The following is a 17,295-nucleotide window of genomic DNA, read 5'->3' on the forward strand; positions in this document are numbered from 1 at the left end:
TTATGCGTGGATTTGAATTTCATTCCTTTTTATCACTTAGTACTATTCCATTGTATGGTTGTACCACACTTTGTTCACTCGCCAATTGGTATATCTTTGGATTTTTAACAGGACAAAATAAGATGATGGAAATGCATATAGTAGGGAATTATGTGAGAAGATGCATGAACTCCCTCGGTTTGATACTATTTTCTCAATAAGTTTGAGATTATAAACTCAACAACTCAGAAGCAGTTCAGAGGCTATGGAGGGGAAGTTTGAAAAGAGGAAAGGACCAAGATAGTCATCTTGGAGAGAAAGGGAGCATGCTGGCAATTTCAAATGCTCATTTTAGATTTGCAATTGGCAAAAAATAAAGTCAGCTTGGTTGTGTGAACTTTTTTAGTAATATGCAGCTGTATAGGAATGGAGAAGGCAGATATTTTGACTCAATTTGAAATCCAAGTAGAATTCTTCCGGCTAGTTTGGTAGGAGAGAGAGACAACAGTTAATGGCATTTGCAAAGGTTTTGGTAATACTGATGCACCTGAGCTAGATGCACAGCAAAGTAAGGACAGCATTCTGGTAGATGTTGGGTATGTGTTGAGGCCAAATGAAGTGGAGATCTCAGTGGGGTAGAAGAACTGGTTCAGTGACTGTGTTAGAGCATATGACATGGATGAATCAGAAATGGTGGATGGAGAACGGAAGTCCCAAATTAAGATTTCAGTGGTCACACACTTTCTGATGGTGACAAAGTCTAGTATGTGATCATATTAAAAAGGATTGGTTGAGGTAGAATTGAAGGAAAGTGGGGCAGAAACGGACTAGGTTGTTGGCTTTTTGGCCACATAGATGTTGCTGTGGTTGAGAATGGTGACAGTAGGTAAGAGGACACCAAGAACCAGGTTTACAAGGAATAAGACACTGAGAGTTTGGCTGATGACCAATGGCAGTGGTCAAGCTAAATAGCATAAGCTTCAAAGAAGCCAGCATTATTTTTTAGAAAGGATGGAGAGAAATAGTCTGAAACTAGTGATGGGCAATAATATGAAGTTCTCCCACCTCTTTGAGCAGTTTGTAAGGGAAATGATGTGTTCAGGAGTAGCTACAATTTAGTTAAGACAAAAAAGGTGAAGGTAACTCTTAAGAGAAGAACTTTATTAACGCCAGACTTTTTTTTTTTTTTTTTTTTAAACAGACTTAAGCCAGATTGGGTTTTGAGAAGAGATAACATGGAAGAAATCACAAATCCCCTGCAAGCTATTCAAATGGTGATGGATACACTTGGCATTCCTTATTAGTAAATGTAAACATTTTCAGTATGTATAGTGTAAAGAAATATTAAAGCCAATCGTGAGTATGTAAAGTGATTTTTGCTCTCTGTGTACAACTTTTAAAATCTGACTTTGTTTTAAAAAAACATAAACTGTTCATTTCATTCTTCAGTTTTTATTTATAATTTTATGCATGTAATAAACTAATATGTCATAAGATGATTATATTATTCCTATTATCTTAAAGTATTGTAGTAGTTTCAATGTAATCTTATTCCTAAAAGGAAATAATAGCTGATTACGCCTTTTTTATAGGTAAGTTGAGGAATTTTTATAAAACAAATGTTAGAAATTGAAGATCTGTCTACTCACTAAGAAGTGAGACTAGGATAAAATAATCTCACAAATTCATATCAGTGGCATTCTTATCCTTATCCTTGACTGACTAAAGCATCCAGATAAGCAAGTGAGCCCTTCTAGGCTCACAAAAAGAATACACCCACCACTGTATTTACTAAAAATTCTTACCATTGAACCGATGGGGGTTATAATTTGAAGTGGAAGGAACATGCTATTGCTTATAATAGAATCTTGTTGTGTAGTTATACACCACAGACCTGAAGATGATTCAGTATTGAAATGTAATTTTTTTTCTACGCTTTGAGTCACTGTTACTAGTATCTGTGGTTTCAGGGCCACAGATGTCTAATTCTCATGGCTGAAATCTGATAGAGTCTCAAAGTCTGCCCTGGGAGTTAGAATCCCTGAGCTTATCCTTTTCTTTCATCACTTTGTTCAGCAAACTTAGGAGTAATCAACTAACTTCATTATATTCCTTGGTTCTCCACATATGGTCAAAGGTATTATTTATAGAGACGCTAAACTCCTTGCTTCTCCGGAGCAGTTAATAAGGAGTATCAAATGCATTTATTTTGCATAACTCTCTAAACAATTCACATCAAAAACTATCAGTGTTCTCCATACTATTAGAAATAGAGTCCTTAGCATTTTTGGATCTAATCAGATTAAACAGCCAACTCCAGAAACTCCAAAACCAATTAAAGAAATCCATCCTTAAAACTCTGTTCCTCTAGAACAACTACTGGTACCAAAATCTGTATTAGTCAGGGTTCTCCAGAGGGAAAGAACTAATAGTATATATGTATACACAAAAGGAAATTCATTAGGGAGAATTGGCTCACGTGACCAAATGGAGAAGTCTTAGGATAAGCTGTCTGCAAGCCGGGGAATAAAGAAGCCAGTAGTGGCTCAGTTTGAATCCAACAGTCTCAAAAGCAAGGAAGCCAACAGTTCAGCCTTGAGCCTGTGTCTAAAGGCCTGAGAGCCCCCAGCAAACCACTGGTGTGATTCCAAGAGTCCAAAGGCCAAAGAACCTGGAGTCTGATGTCCAAAGGCAGGAGGAACAGAAGAAAGCATTCAGCGTGGGAGAAAGATGGAAGCCAGAAGACTCAGCAAGGCAGTTTTTCCCACCTTCTTTCACCTACTTTGTTCCAGTTGTGCTGGCAGCTGATTGGATGGTGCCCACCCACATTGAGGATGGGTCTCCCTCTCCCAGTCCACTGACTCAAATGTCAATCTCAGGTCTCTATCTCTCAGTCCACTGACTAAAATTTCAGTCTCCTCTGGCAACACCCTCACAGACACATCAAGAAACAATACTTTACCAGCTATCCAGGCATCCTTAAATGCAATCAAGTTGATATCTAATATATTAGTCCATTTTCACACTGCTGATAAAGACATACCTGAGACTAGTTAATTTATACAGGTAAAAGGGTTTAAGGGACTTACAGTTACAGGTGGCTGGGGACGCCTCGCAGTCATGGCAAAAGGCAAGAAGGGGCAAGTCACGTCTTATGTGGATGGCAGCAGGGCAAAAGAACTTGTGCAGGGAAGCTCCGCCTTATAAAGACAACAGATCTTGTGAGACTTATTTAATATCACAAGAACAGCATAGGGAAAACTACCCCCATGATTCAGTTACCTCTTACTGGGTCCCTCTCACAATACATGGGAATTCAAGATGACATTTGGGTGGAGAAACAGCCAAAACATATCATTCTGTCCCTGGACCATACCAAATCTCATATCCTCATATTTCTAAACCGATCATACCTTCCCAACTGTCCCCTAAGTCTTAACTCATTTCAGCATTAACTCAAAAGTTCACAGTCAAAAGTCTCATCCAAGACAAGGCAAGTTTCTTTTATGTATGAGCCTGGAAAATCAAAAGCAGGCTAGTTACTTCCTAGATGCAGTGGGGGTATAAGCATTAGGTAAACACAGCCATTCCAAATGGGAGAAATTGACCAAAACAAAGAGCTACAGGCCCCATGCAAGTCTGAAATCCAGCAAGGCAGTCAAATCTTAAAGCTCTAAAATGATCTCCTTTGAATCCATGTCTCACATCCAGGTCACACTGATGCAAGAGGTAGGTTCCCATGGTCTTGGGCAGCTCTCCCACTGTGGCTTTTCAGGGAACAACCTCTCTTCCAGCTGCTTTCAGGGGCTGGGGTTGAATGTCTACAGCTTTTCCAAGTACAGGTGCAAGCTGCTGGTGGATCTACCATTCTGGGTTGCGGAAAGATGGTGGCCTTCCTCTCACAGCTCCACTAGGTGGTACCCCAGTAAGGACTCTGTGTGGGGGCTCTGACCCCACATTTCTCACTGCCCTAGCAGGGATTCTCCATGAGGGCCCCCCCCTCCAGCAAACTTCTGCCTGGGCATCCAGGCATTCCCATACATCCTCTGAAATCTAGGTGGAGGTCCCCAAACCCCAATTATTGACTTCTGTGCACTAGCAGGCTCAATACCACATGGAAGCTGCCAAGGCTTGAGGTTTGCACCCTCTAAAGCCATGGTCCGAGATCTACATTGACCCCTTTCCGCCTTGGCTCGAGTGGCTGGGATGCAGGTCAGCAAGTTCCTAGGTTGCACACAGCATGAAGACCCTGGGCCCAGCCCACGAAACCACTTTTTCCTCCTAATCCTCCAGGCCTGTAATGGGAGTGGCTGCTGTGAAGACCTCTAACATGCCCTGGAGACATTTTCCCCATTGTTTTGGAGATTAACATTTGGGTCCTCATTACTTATGCAGATTTCTGCAGCTGGCTTAAACTTCTTCTCAGGAAATGGGATTTTCTTTTCTATCACATTGTTAGGCTACAAATTTTCCTAACTTTTGTGCTCTGCTTCCCTTACAAAACTGAATGCCTTTAACAGCACTCAAGTCACCTCTTGAATGCTTTGCTGCTTAGACATTTCTTCCACCAGATACCCTAAATCATCTCTCTCAAGTTCAAAGATCCACAAATATCTGGGGCAGAGGCAAAATGCCACCAATCTCTTTGCTAAAACATAACAGGGGTCACCTTTACCCCAGTTCCCAACAAGTTCCTCATCTCCATCTGAGACCACCTCATCCTGGATTTTATTGTCCATATCACTATCAGCACTTTGGACAAAGCTATTCAACAAGTCTCTAGGAAGTTCCATACTTTCTCACATTTTTCCATCTTTGAGCCCTCCAAACTGTTCCAAACTCTGCCTGTTACCCAGTTTCAAAGTCGCTTCCACATTTTCAGGTATTTTTTCAGCAGTACCCTATTCCTGGTATCAATTTACTGTATTATTCCATTTTCAGGCTCCTGATAAGGGCGTATTCAAGACTGGGTAATTTATACAGGAAAAGGGGTTTAATGGACTTACAGTTCCATGTGGCTGGGGAAGCCTCACAATCATGGCAGAAGGCAAGGAGGAGCAAGTCACGTCTTACAAGGATGTCAGGGAAAAAGAGAGAGCTTGTGCAGGGAAACTGCCTTTTAAAGCCATCAGATCTCATGAGCCTTATTCACTATCAGGAGAACAGCACAGGAAATACCTGCCCCCATGATTCAATCACCTCCCACTGGGTCCCTCCCATGACATGTGGGAATTCAAGATGAGATTTGAGTGGAGACACAGCCAAATCATACCATCTAATATTAACCATCATGGGGGCCAAATGCTTCCTTTTATTAGGAACTCACACCCACAATAACTAACCTACCCCCCTTGAAAATAGCATTAATCCTTCCATGAGGGTAGAGATCTCACGACCTAATTATATCTTAAATGTCCCACCTCCCAACACCTTTACATTGGAGATTACATTTCCAACATGGACTTTGGGGAACACTTGCAAATCATAGCAGACATTAATATCCAAAATATATGAGTAACTCCTATAACTTAATAGGAAAATAAATTACCTGATTTTAAAACTGACAAAGAAGACATACAAATTGCTAACAGGTATATGAAAACGTGTCCAACATCACTAATCACTAGGAAAATGCAAATCAAAACTACAATGAGATGTCAGCTCAGACCTGTTATTGGTCAGAAAGTGCAGAAAAGGAAAACTTTATACATGGTTAGTGGAAATGTAAAAAGATGCAGCTACTATAGAAAACAATATGGAGTTTTCTTTAAAAAATTAAAAGTAGAATCACCATTTGATCGAGAAATCTCACTTCTGAATATATGTCTAAAGGAATTAAACTCAGTACCTCAAAGAGGTGTCTGTACTCCAATATTCATTGCAGGATTATTTACAATAGTCAAGATATGGAAATAACTTAAGTGTTCACTGATAGATGAATGAATTTTCAAAAGCAGTACAGTTCTCTTTAATAACATGGGTTTAAACCATGTAAGTGCACTCCTATGCAGATTTTTTTTTCAATATATATGTTGGAAAACTTTGGAGATTTTTGATAATTTGAAAAAACATGCAGGTAAACTGTGTAACCTAGAAACATTAAAAACATTAAGAAGAAGTTAAATATACCATGCATGCATAAATATATGTAGATAATAGTCTTATTATATACTACCATAAAATATACACAAATCTATTGAAAGAAGCCAAAATGTATTGAAATTTACACCCACAAACACTTGCAGAGCATACATGAGACCATTCACAGCTGAGATAAATGTAAATAAGCATAAATATGCAGTATTAAATCATAAACACATAAAATTAATTGTAGTATATACTGTACTACTGTAATAATTTCATAGCCACCTCCTGTTATTATGTAGTGAGCTCCAGTGTTGTATCTGCTTAAAATGCCATGTGATGCTAATCATTTCCATGTGAGCAGTTCATCACTCTAGTTAATTGTGTATTGCAGTAAAAAGAGATCTCTCACGGTTTTTGTGTATTCTTCATTGTATTTAGTGCGATACTGTAAACCTTGAATAACAATAGGAAACACACACCAAGTGCTACTAGTGATACTGCAGGGGCTCCCAAGAAGCAAAGAAAAGTCATGATACTAAAAGAAAAGGTTGAATTGCTTGATATGTACTGCAGATTGAGGTCTGCAGATGAAGTTGCCCACAATTTCAAGGTAAATGAATCTAGGATAAGGAACATTGTAAAGAAAGAAAAGGAAATTTGGATAGCCATCACTGCATCTATGCCAACAGGCACAAAAACCTTGCAGGTTTTGCAAAATATCTTTCTGTATTGAGAATGTAGCTTTTATGTAGGTGCAAGATTGTTATAGGAAAGGCACCCTTATAGACTATAATATAATTCGTAAAAAAACAAAGTCATTATATGACAACTTACAGCCAAAGGGAAGTAAAGGAGTTAAAGCTGGAAAATTTAATGACAGCAAAAAATAGTTTGATAATTTTAGAAAAAGTTTTGGTTTTAAAAATATCAGGAAACAGAAGTAGCTTCTGCCAACCTAGAAGCAGCAGATGAATTCCCAGGTGACATTAAGAAAATCATTGAGAAGAAAGGATATCTGCCTGAATGCATTTTAAATGCAGACAAAAATGTCCTAAATAGAAGAAACTGACACAAAGGACATTCATTAGTAAGGAAGACAAGCAAGTACCAAGATTTAAGTCAGGAAGGGGTATGCTAACTCTACCATCTAGTGTAAATGCAGTCGGGTTTATGATCAGGACTGCCCTTATCTATAAAGTTGATAACTCCTGAGCCTTGAAAGGAAAAAGAGAAACACCTGTTGCCAGTCTCTTGGTTGTACGACAAGAGAACCGTAGTTGAACAAGGAGAATTCTTTTTCTGGATTGGTTCCATGGATGCTTTGTCCCTGAAGCTAGGAAGTACCTTGCCAGTAAGGAACTGCCTGTTAATATTCTTTTGATATGGGACGATGCCCCAGCCATGCAAAACCGCATGAGTTCAACGATGAAGAGGTAGAAGTCATCTTCTTTCCCCCGAATACAACTCAATTTGGCCTCTAGATCGGGGGTTATAAGGATCTTTAAGGCTCATTACACACATTACCATATGGAAAAGATTGTCAATGCTCAGGAAGAGAATCTAGATAGAGAACCCCTGAAAGAAAGAGCATCATTAAAGTCTGGAAGAATTACACTACTGAAGATGTCATTTGTTGTTATATAAATAGCTGTGAATGCCATCGATCATAAAACAATAAATTCCTGCTGCAGAGAACTGTCCAGATGTGCATGCCTTCACAGGATTTACAATGGAGCCAATCAAGGAAGAGTGTGGATATGGCAAAAGAAAAAAAAAAAGGTAAGGAGTGAAAGGTTTAAAGATAAGAATTTTGTAGAAATTCAAGAGGTAATAGACACCACAGCAGAGAAATTAATAGAAGACTTGATGGAGAAGAGTGCTTCTGAACCAGTGCCAAATGATGAGGAAGAAGATATAAAAGAAGCAGTGCCAGAAAGCAAATTTACATTAGACAATCTGGCAGAAGGGTTCTGATTATTCAAGACTGCTTTTGTCTTTGTTTATGACATGGACCCTTCTATGATACGGGCAGAGAAACTAAAGCAAATGGGGAAAGAAAGATTGGTACTGTGTAGAAACATTTTTAGAGAAATGAAAAAAGAAAACATTAGAGATTACAATGCATTTCCATAAAGTTACACAAAGTTTGCCTGCCTCTCCTGCTTCCACTTCCACTTCTTCCACCTCTTTTGCCTCTGCCACTCCTGAGACACCAAGAACAACTCCTCCTTTTTTTTCAAAATGAAGATGACAAGGATAAGGCCTTTGTGATGATCCACTTTCACTTAGTAAATATATTTCCTCTTTTTATGATTTTATTAGTTACATTTTCTTTCTTCTAGCTTACTCTATTGTAAGAATATGGTCTATAACATATAACAAAAAATATGTGTTAATCATCTATTTGTGTTATTGGTAAGGCTTTCAGTTCACAACATGGTATTAGTAGTTAAGTTTTGGGAGAGTCAAGTTATATGTAGAATTTTGCCTGTGCAGAGAGTCAGCAGCCCTAACCCCCACATTGTTTAAGGGTCAACTTTATATGCATACAATGACATATTATATAGTCTTAAAAAAAAGAAGAAAATCCTGCCACTGACAGCAACAAGGATGGACCTGGAGGACATTATGTGGAGAGAAATAACCAGACACAGAAAGACAAATACTCCATACTCTCATTTATATGTGGAATTTAAAACAGTCAAACAAGTGGAAACAGAGAGTAAAATGGTGGTTGCTAGGGGATTGCAGGGAAAAGAAAATAAAGAGGTTTTGGTCAAAGGCAACAAAGTTTCAGTTATGCAAAATGAATACATTCTGGAGACCTATTGTTTAAAAATTAGGTTAATTGAAGCATTTAAAAATTAATAAGAAAACGATAGTAAAATGTTAATGATAGCATCTAGGTAGAGGTTTTGTGTGAAAAAAATATTTGAAAATAAGCAGATGTCAATGATTTTTATAAATTGTGAGTAACCCAAATTTACATAAATAGTTGAATGGATAAATTATGGCATATTTACAGAATGCAATACTATTTAGAAAAGGTGCTATCTATTGTATCCTCAAATGGATGAATCTCAGAACCAAAATGTTAAACAAAAGGAACCAGACATAAAAATATGCATGTATTTCCCATATGATTCCATTTATATAGTATAAAACTACTGATTGATCTATGTTATTAGAAGTCAAGATAATGTTTAACACTAGGATAGATGTAGGCAGTAACTTGGTAGGGGGATTTTGGGGTACTGGTATTTTCCTTCTTTGTTCTGGGTTGTGGATTCATGGATGTGTTAAATTTGTGAGAATTCTTAACATGTACACTTTTCTGTTAATATATTATCTTTTAATAAAAATTATAAAATTGAAATAATAATAGCTTCTGCCTTGCAGAATTATTTTGTACTCTATTTTATTTTATTTTTTATTCCATAGGTTATTGGGGGAACAGGCAGTATTTGGTTACAAGAGTAAGTTCTTTAGCAGTGATCTGTGAGATTTTGGTGCACCCATCACCCAACCAGTATACACTGAACCCAATTTGTAGTGTTTTATCCCTCAGCCCCCTTCCACCTTTCCCCAGAATCTCCAAAATCCATTGTATCATTCTTATGCCTTTGCATCCTCATAGCTTAGCTCCCAATTATAAGTGAGAACATACGATATTTGGCTTTCCATTTCTGAGTTACTTCACTTAGAATAATAGTCTCCAGTTCCATTCATGTTGCTGTGAATGCCATTAACTCATTCCTTTTTATGGCTGAGTAGTATTCCATCCTGTATATACACCACAATTTTTTATCCACTCGTTGATTGATGTTGATGGATATTTGGGCTGGTTCCATATTTTTGCAATTGTGAATTGTGATGCTATTAACATGCTTGTGCAAGTATCTTTTTTGTATAATGACTTATTTTCCTCTGGGTAGATACCCAGTAATGGGATTGCTGGATCAAATGGTAGTTCTACTTTTAGTTCTTTAAGGAATCTCCACACTGTTTTCCACAGTAGTTGTACTAGTTTACATTCCCAGCAGCAGTGTAGAAGTGTTCCCTTTTCACTGAATCCACACCAACATCTATTATTATTATTTTTTGATTATGGCCATTGCAGGAGTAACGTGGTATTAGATTTGGATTTCCTGATCATGAGTGATGTTGAGCATTTTTTCACACATTTGTTGGCCATTTGTATATCTTCTTTTGAGAATTGTCTATTTATGTCCTTAGACTACTTTTTGATGGGATTGTCTATTTTTTATTGCTAATCTGTTTAAGTTCTTTGTAGATTCTAGATATTAGTCCTTTGCCAAATGCATAGATTGTGAAGACTGTCTCCCTGTTTATTCTGCTGACTGTTCCTTTTGCCATGCAGAAGCTCTTTAGTTTAATTGAGTCCCATCTATTAATCTTTGTTTTTGTTGCATTTGCTTTTGGGTTCTTGGTCATGAAGTCTTTGCCTAAGACAATGTCTAGAAGGGTTTTTCCAATGTTATCTTCTAGAATTTTTATAGTTTCAGGTCTTAGATTTAAGTCCTTGATCCATCTTGAGTTGATTTTTTTTTATGTGAGAGATGAGTATACAGTTTCATTCTCCTACATATGGCTTGACAATTATCCCAGCACCACTTGTTGAATAGGGTGTCCTTTCCCCACTTTATGTTTTTGTTTGCCTTGTTGAAGATCAGTTGGCTGTAACTATTTGGGTTTATTTCTGGGTTCTCCATTCTGTTCCATTGGTCTATGTCCCTATTTTTATACCAGTACCATGCTGTTTTGGTGCCTATGGCCTTATCGTATAGTGTGAAGTTAGGTAATGTGATGCCTCCAAATGATTTGTTCTTTTTGCTTAGTCTTGCTTTGGGTGTGTGGGCTCTCTTTTTGGTTTCATATACACTTTAGTGTCGTTTTTTCTAGTTCTGTGAAGAATGATGATGGTATTTTGATAGGAATTGCATTGAATTTGTAAGCTGCTTTTGGCAGTATGGTCATTTTCACAATATTGATTCTACCCATCCATGAGCATGGGATGTGTTTCCATTTGTGTCATCGATGATTTCTTTCAGCTATGTTTTGTAGTTCGCCTTGTAGAGGCCTTTCACTTTTTGGTTAGGTATATTCCTAAGTATTTTTTTTTTTTTTTGCACCTATTGTAAAAGGAGTTGAGTTCTTGATTTGATCCTCAGCTTGGTTGCTGTTGGTGTATAGGAGAGCTACTGACTTGTGTACATTAATTTTGTATCCAGAAACTTTGCTTAATTCTCTCATCAGTTCCAGGAGCTTTGTGGAGGAGTCCTTAGGGTTTTCGAGGTATACAATCATATCATCAGCAAACAGTGACAGTTTAACTTCCTCCTTACTGATTTGGTTGCCCTTTATTTCTTTCTCTTGTCTGATTTTTCTAGCTAGGACTTCCAGCCCTATGTTGAAGAGAACTGGTGAGAGTGGGCATCCTTATCTTCTTCCAGTTTTCAGAGGGAATGCTTTCAGCTTTTCCTCATTCAGTATTATGTTTGTTGTGGATTCATCATAGATGGCTTTTATTACATTGAGGTGTGTCCCTTGTATGCCAATTTCACTAAGCGTTTTAATCATAAAGCGATGCTGGATTTTGTCAAATGATTTTACTGTGTTTACTGAGATGATCATGTGATTTTGTTTTTAATTCTGTTTATGTGGTGTATCTCATTTACTGACTTGGGTATGTTAAACAATCCCTGCATCCCAGGTATGAAACCCACTTGATCATTGTGGATTATCTTTTTGATATGTTATTGGATTCAGTTAGCTAGTATTTTGTTAAGGATTTTTATTTCTGTGTTCACCAGGGATATTGGTCTTAGTTTTCTTTTTTTTGTCATGTCCTTTCCTGGTTTTGGTGTTAGGGTGATACTGGCTTCATAGAATGAATTTGAGAGGATTCCCTCTTTCTCTGTCTTGTGAAATGGTGTCAATAGGAGTGGCACCAATTTTTCTTTGAGTGTCTGGTAGAATTCTGTTGTGAATCCCTGGCCCTGGAATTGTTGTTGGTAATTTTTTTTATTACACTTCAATCTCACTGCTTGTTATTGGTCTGTTCAGGGTATCTAATTCTTCCTGATTTAAGCTAGGAGGATTGTCTTTTTCAAGGAATTTATTCATCTCTTCTAGGTTTTCTTTTTCTTTTTCTTTCTTTTTTCTTTTTCTTTTTTTTTTTTTGAGATGGAGTCTCACTCTGTCGCCCAGGCTGGAGTGCAGTGGCGGGATCTCGGCTCACTGCAAGCTCTGCCTCCCAGGTTCACACCATTCTCCTGCCTCAGCCTCCCTAGTAGCTGGGAGCTGTTACAGGTGCCCACCACCATGCCCGGGTAATTTTTTTTTTATTTTTATTTTTAGTGGAGACAGTGTTTCACTGTGTTAGCCAGGATGGTCTCGATCTCCTGACCTCATGATCCTCCTGCCTCGGCCTCCCAAAGTGCTGGGATTACAGGCGTGAGCCACCGCTCCCGGCCCATCTCTTCTAGGTTTTCTAGTTTATGCATGTAATGCTGTTCATAGTAGATTTGACTGATCTTTTTCTGTGGTGTCAGTTGTAATATCTCCTGTTTCATTTCTAATTGAACTTATTTGGATTTTATTCCTTCTTTTCTTGGTTATTCTTGGTTAATATAATGGTCTATCAATTTTATTTGTCTTTTCAAAGAACCAGCTTCTTGTTTCATTCATATTTAAAACAATTTTTTTTGTTTCAATTTCATTTAGTTCTGCTCTGATCTTGGTTATTTCCTTTCTTCTGCTGGGCTTAGGTTTGGTTTGTTCTTATTTCTCTAGTTCCTTGAGGTGTGACCTTAAATTATCTGTTGGTGCTCTTTCAGATTTTTTGATGTAGGCCTTTAGGACAATGAACTTTCCTCTTAGCACTACCTTTTGCTGTATCCCAGAGGTTTTGATAGGTTATGTCACTATTATCATTCAGTTCAAATAATTTTTTAATTTCCATCTTTCATTGTTGGCCCAGTGATCATTCAGGAGCAGGTTATTTAATTTCCATGTATTTGCATGGTTTTGAAGATTCCTTTTGGAGTTAATTTTCACCTTATTCCACTGTGGTCTGAGAGAGCGTTTGACATAATTTTATTTTTTTAATTTACTGAGGCTCATTTTGTGGTCTATCATATGGTCTATCTTGTAGAAAGTTCCATGTGCTGATGAATAGAATGTATATTCTGTGGTTGTTGGGTAGAATCGTCTGTATATATCTGCTAAGTCCATTTGTCCCAGGGTATAGTTTAAATCCATTTTGTTGTTGTTGTTGTTGTTGACTTTCTGTCTTGGTGACATGTCTAGTGAGTGGAGTATTGAAGTCCCCCACTAGTATTGTGTTGTCTGTCTCATTTCTTAGGTCTAGTAGTAATTGTTTTATAAATTTGGGAGTTCCAGTGTTAGGTACATGTATAATTAGGATTGTGACATTTTCCTGTTGGACAAGGCCTTTTGTCATTATATAATGTCCTTCTTTGTCTTTCTTAACTGCTGTTGCTTTAAAGTTTGTTTTGTCTGATGTAAGAATAGCTACTCCTGCTCACTTTTGGTGTCCATTTGCATGGGGTGTCTTTTTTCACCCCTTTACAAGTTTATGTGAGTCCATATGTGTTAGGTGAGTCTCTTAAAGACAGCAGATAGTTGGTTGGTGAATTCTTATCCATTCTGCAATTCTGTACCTTTTACATTCAACATTCGTATTGAGATGTGAGGTACCATTCCATTCATCATGCTATTTGTTGCCTGAATACCTTGATTTTATTTATTTAAGTATTTATTTATTTACTGTATTTTTGTTTTATAGGTCCTGTGAGATTCATGCTTTAATGAAGATGTGTTTTGTTGTGTTTCCAGGATTTGTTTCAAGATTTAGAGCTCTTTTCAGCAGTTCTTGTAGTGCTGGCTTGGTAGTGGCAAATTCTCTCAGCATTTGTTTGTCTAAAAAAGGCTGTATCTTTCCTTCATTTATGAAGCCTAGCTTTTCTGGATACAAAATTCTAAGCTGACAATTTTTTTTTTTTTTAAGGAGGCTGAAGATAGGTCCCCAATCCCTTCTAGCTTATAGGATTTCTGGTTAGAAATCTGCTGTGAATCTGATAGGTTTTCTTTTGTATGTGACCTGGTGCTTTTGCCTCACAGCTCTTAAGATTCTTTCGTCTTGACTTCAGATAACCTGATGACTATGTGCCTAGGTGAAGATGTATTTATTTATTTATTTTGAGACGGTGTCTCGCTCTGCTGCCAGGCTGGAATGCAGCGGCGCGATCTCAGCTCACTGTCACCTCTGCCTCCTGGGTTCAAATGATTCTCCTGCCTCAGCCTCCCGAGTAGCTAGGACTACAGGCATGGCACCACACCCAGCTAATTTTTGTATTTTTAGTAAAGATGGGGTTTCACCATGTTGGCCAAGATGGTCTTGATCTCTTGACCTCGTGATCCGCCCACCTCACCCTCCCAAAGTGTTGAGATTACAGGCGTGAGCCACCACACTCAGCTGCAATAATTTTTTTTTTTTTTTTTTTTGAGATGGAGTCTTGCCCTGTCTCCAGGCTGGAGTGCAGTGGCATGATCTCAGCTCAATGCAACCTCCACCTCCTGGGTTCAAGCAATTGCCCTGCATCAGCCTCCCAAGTAGTTGGGGTTACAGGCATATGCCACCATGCCCTGCTAATTTTTTTTTTTTTGTATTTTAGTAGAGACGGGGTTTCACCATTTTGGCCAAGATGGTCTCGATCTCCTGACCTCGTGATCCACATCCCTCGGCCTCCCAAAGTGCTGGGATTACAGGCATGAGCCACTGCACCCAGCAGTAATGATATTTTTATGATGATTTCCCAAGTGTTCTTTGAGCTTCTTATATATGGATGGCTAGATTTCTAGCAAGGCCAGGGAAGTTTTGTTGTTTTTTCAATTATTTCCCTAAATATGTTTTCCAAATTTTCAGATTTTTCTTCTTGCTCAGGAACACCAATTATTCTTAGGTTTAGTCATTTAACATAATCCCAAATTTCTTGGAGGCTTTGTTCACTTAAATTTTTTTCTTTGTCTTTTTTGGATTGGATTATTTCGAAAACCTTGTCTTCAAGGTCTGAAGTTCTTTCTTCTGCTTGTTTTATTATATTGCTGAGACTTTCCAGTACATTTTGCATTTCTCTAAGTGTGTTTTTTATTTCTTGAAGTTGTGACTGTTTTTTATTTATGCTATCTATTTCACTGAAGATTTCTCCACTCATGTGTCATTTTTTTTATATCCTTAAGTTGGATTTCACCTTTCTCTGGTGCCTCCTTGATTAGCTTAATAATCAAACTTCTGAATTCTTTTTCTGGCAGTTCAGAAATTTCTTCTTGGTTTGGATTCATTGCTGATGAGCTAGTGTGATTTTTGGGAGGTGTTAAAGAAGCTTGTTTTGTCATAATACCAAAATTGTTTTTCTAGTTCCTTCTCTTTTGGGTAGGCTATGTCAGAGGGGAGATCTGGGGCTCAAGGCTGCTGTTCAGATTCTTTTGTCCCACGGGGTGCTCCCTTGATGTAGTATTCTCCCCCTTTTCCTAGGGATGTGACTTCCTGGGAACCAAACTGTAGTGATTATTATTACTTTTCTGGATCTAGCCACCAGAAGGGCTACCAGGCTCTGGGCTGGTACTGGGGGTTGTCTTCATAGAGTCTTGTGATATAAACTGTCTTCAGTTCTCTCAGTCATGGATACCAGCACCTGTTCCAGTAGAGGTGGCAGGGGAGTGAAATGAACTCTGTGAGGGTCCTTAGGTGTAGTTGTTTAATGCACTAGTTTGGTGCTGGTTGGCCTCCTGCTGAGAGGTGAAGCCAGCCGGACTTCCTGGGTTGAATGGGGACTTGGAGAACTTTTCTGTCTAGCTAAAGGATTGTAAACACACCAATCAGTGCTCTGTGTCTAGCTAAAGGTTTGTAAATGCACCAATCAGCACTTTGTAAAAACGGACCAATCAGCACTCTATAAAATGGGCCAATCAGCAGGATGTGGGAGGGGCCAAATAAGGGAATAAATGCTGGCCACCCAAGCCAGCGGCAGCAACCTGCTCTGGTCACCTTCTAGGCTGTGGAAGCTTCATTCTTTTGCTCTTTGCAATAAATCTTGCTGCTGCTCACTCTTTGGGTCTGCATTACCTTTATGAGCTGTAACACTCACTGCAAAGGTCTGTGTTTTCACTCCCGAAGTCAGCAAGACCTCAAACCCACCAGGAGGAAGAAACAACTCCAGACGCGCCATCTTTAAGAGCTGTAACACTCACTGCGAATGTCTGTGGCTTCACTCCTGAAGTCAGCAAGACCACGAACCCACCAGAAGGAATAAACTCTGGACACATCTGAACATCAGAGGAACAAACTCCGGACACACCATCTTTAAAAACTGTAACACTCACTGCAAGTGTCCGCAGCTTCATTCTTGAAGTCAGCAAGACCAAGAACCCACTGGAAGGAACCAATTCCGGACACACTGCCGTGAGGTAGTGCTTTCAAGAGAGCATCAGCTGTGGTATATAGGGGAGGATCAGGTGGTGGGTGGGACACTAGAACTTCGAAGAGAATATGACCTTTGTCTTCAGCTACCAAGGTGGGTAGGGAAGGACCATCAGGTGGCGGCAGGGTTAGGCATGTCTGAGCTCAGACTCTTCTTGGGTGGGGCTTGTTGTGGCTCTGTGGGGAATGGGGGTGTGATTCCCAGGTTAATGGAGTTACCTTCCCAGGAGGATTATGGCTGCCTTTTCTGTGTCATGCAGGTTGTCAGGGAAGTGGGGGAAAGCTGGCAGTTACAGACCTCACCCAGTTCTCACACAACCCAACAAGCAAATCTCACTTCTACTGTGTTCCCCCAAAAAGCCCCGAATTTGTTTCCGGGCAGTAGGGGAGCAGGATTGAGAACTTACCCCAGGTTACCAGCCTCCTAGCCGAGAATGCAAGCCAGACTTTTGTGCCTCCCTACCTGTTAAGTCTGCACACCAGATTCAGGCCCTTTCCTGAGTTCTGTACAGGAAAGTTTGTGTTCGGTTGGAATTGTTACAAAGTTCAGCTGGAGGTTTCCTTCTCCCTGTGGTCTTTTCCCAGTTCCTCTGGCAGCCCCTGTGAGACAAGTCAGAAATGGCTTCTCTGGGGACCCACAGAGACCACGGGGCTTTACCCCCTGCTTCCTCTACCCCTGTATTTCGCTCAGCTGTCTAAATTAT

General features: G+C 39.1%; 1 protein-coding gene across 1 annotated transcript in view; it reads left to right on the forward strand.

Moving 5' to 3' along the window:
- Positions 1-9,365, forward strand: part of ASPM (assembly factor for spindle microtubules) — a 71,492-nt gene extending 62,127 nt beyond the window's left edge. Inside the window, exon 28 of the mRNA XM_032136719.2 lies at positions 1,181-9,365. Coding sequence (XP_031992610.1) covers positions 1,181-1,283 — 103 coding nt within the window. The 3' untranslated portion in view covers positions 1,284-9,365. The remainder of the gene's footprint in view (positions 1-1,180) is intronic.
- Positions 9,366-17,295: the final 7,930 nt, after the last annotated feature.

Source organism: Hylobates moloch, unplaced genomic scaffold (assembly GCF_009828535.3).
Source record: "Hylobates moloch isolate HMO894 unplaced genomic scaffold, HMol_V3 SCAFFOLD_18, whole genome shotgun sequence".
In the NCBI taxonomy this organism is placed as follows: Eukaryota; Metazoa; Chordata; class Mammalia; order Primates; family Hylobatidae; genus Hylobates; species Hylobates moloch.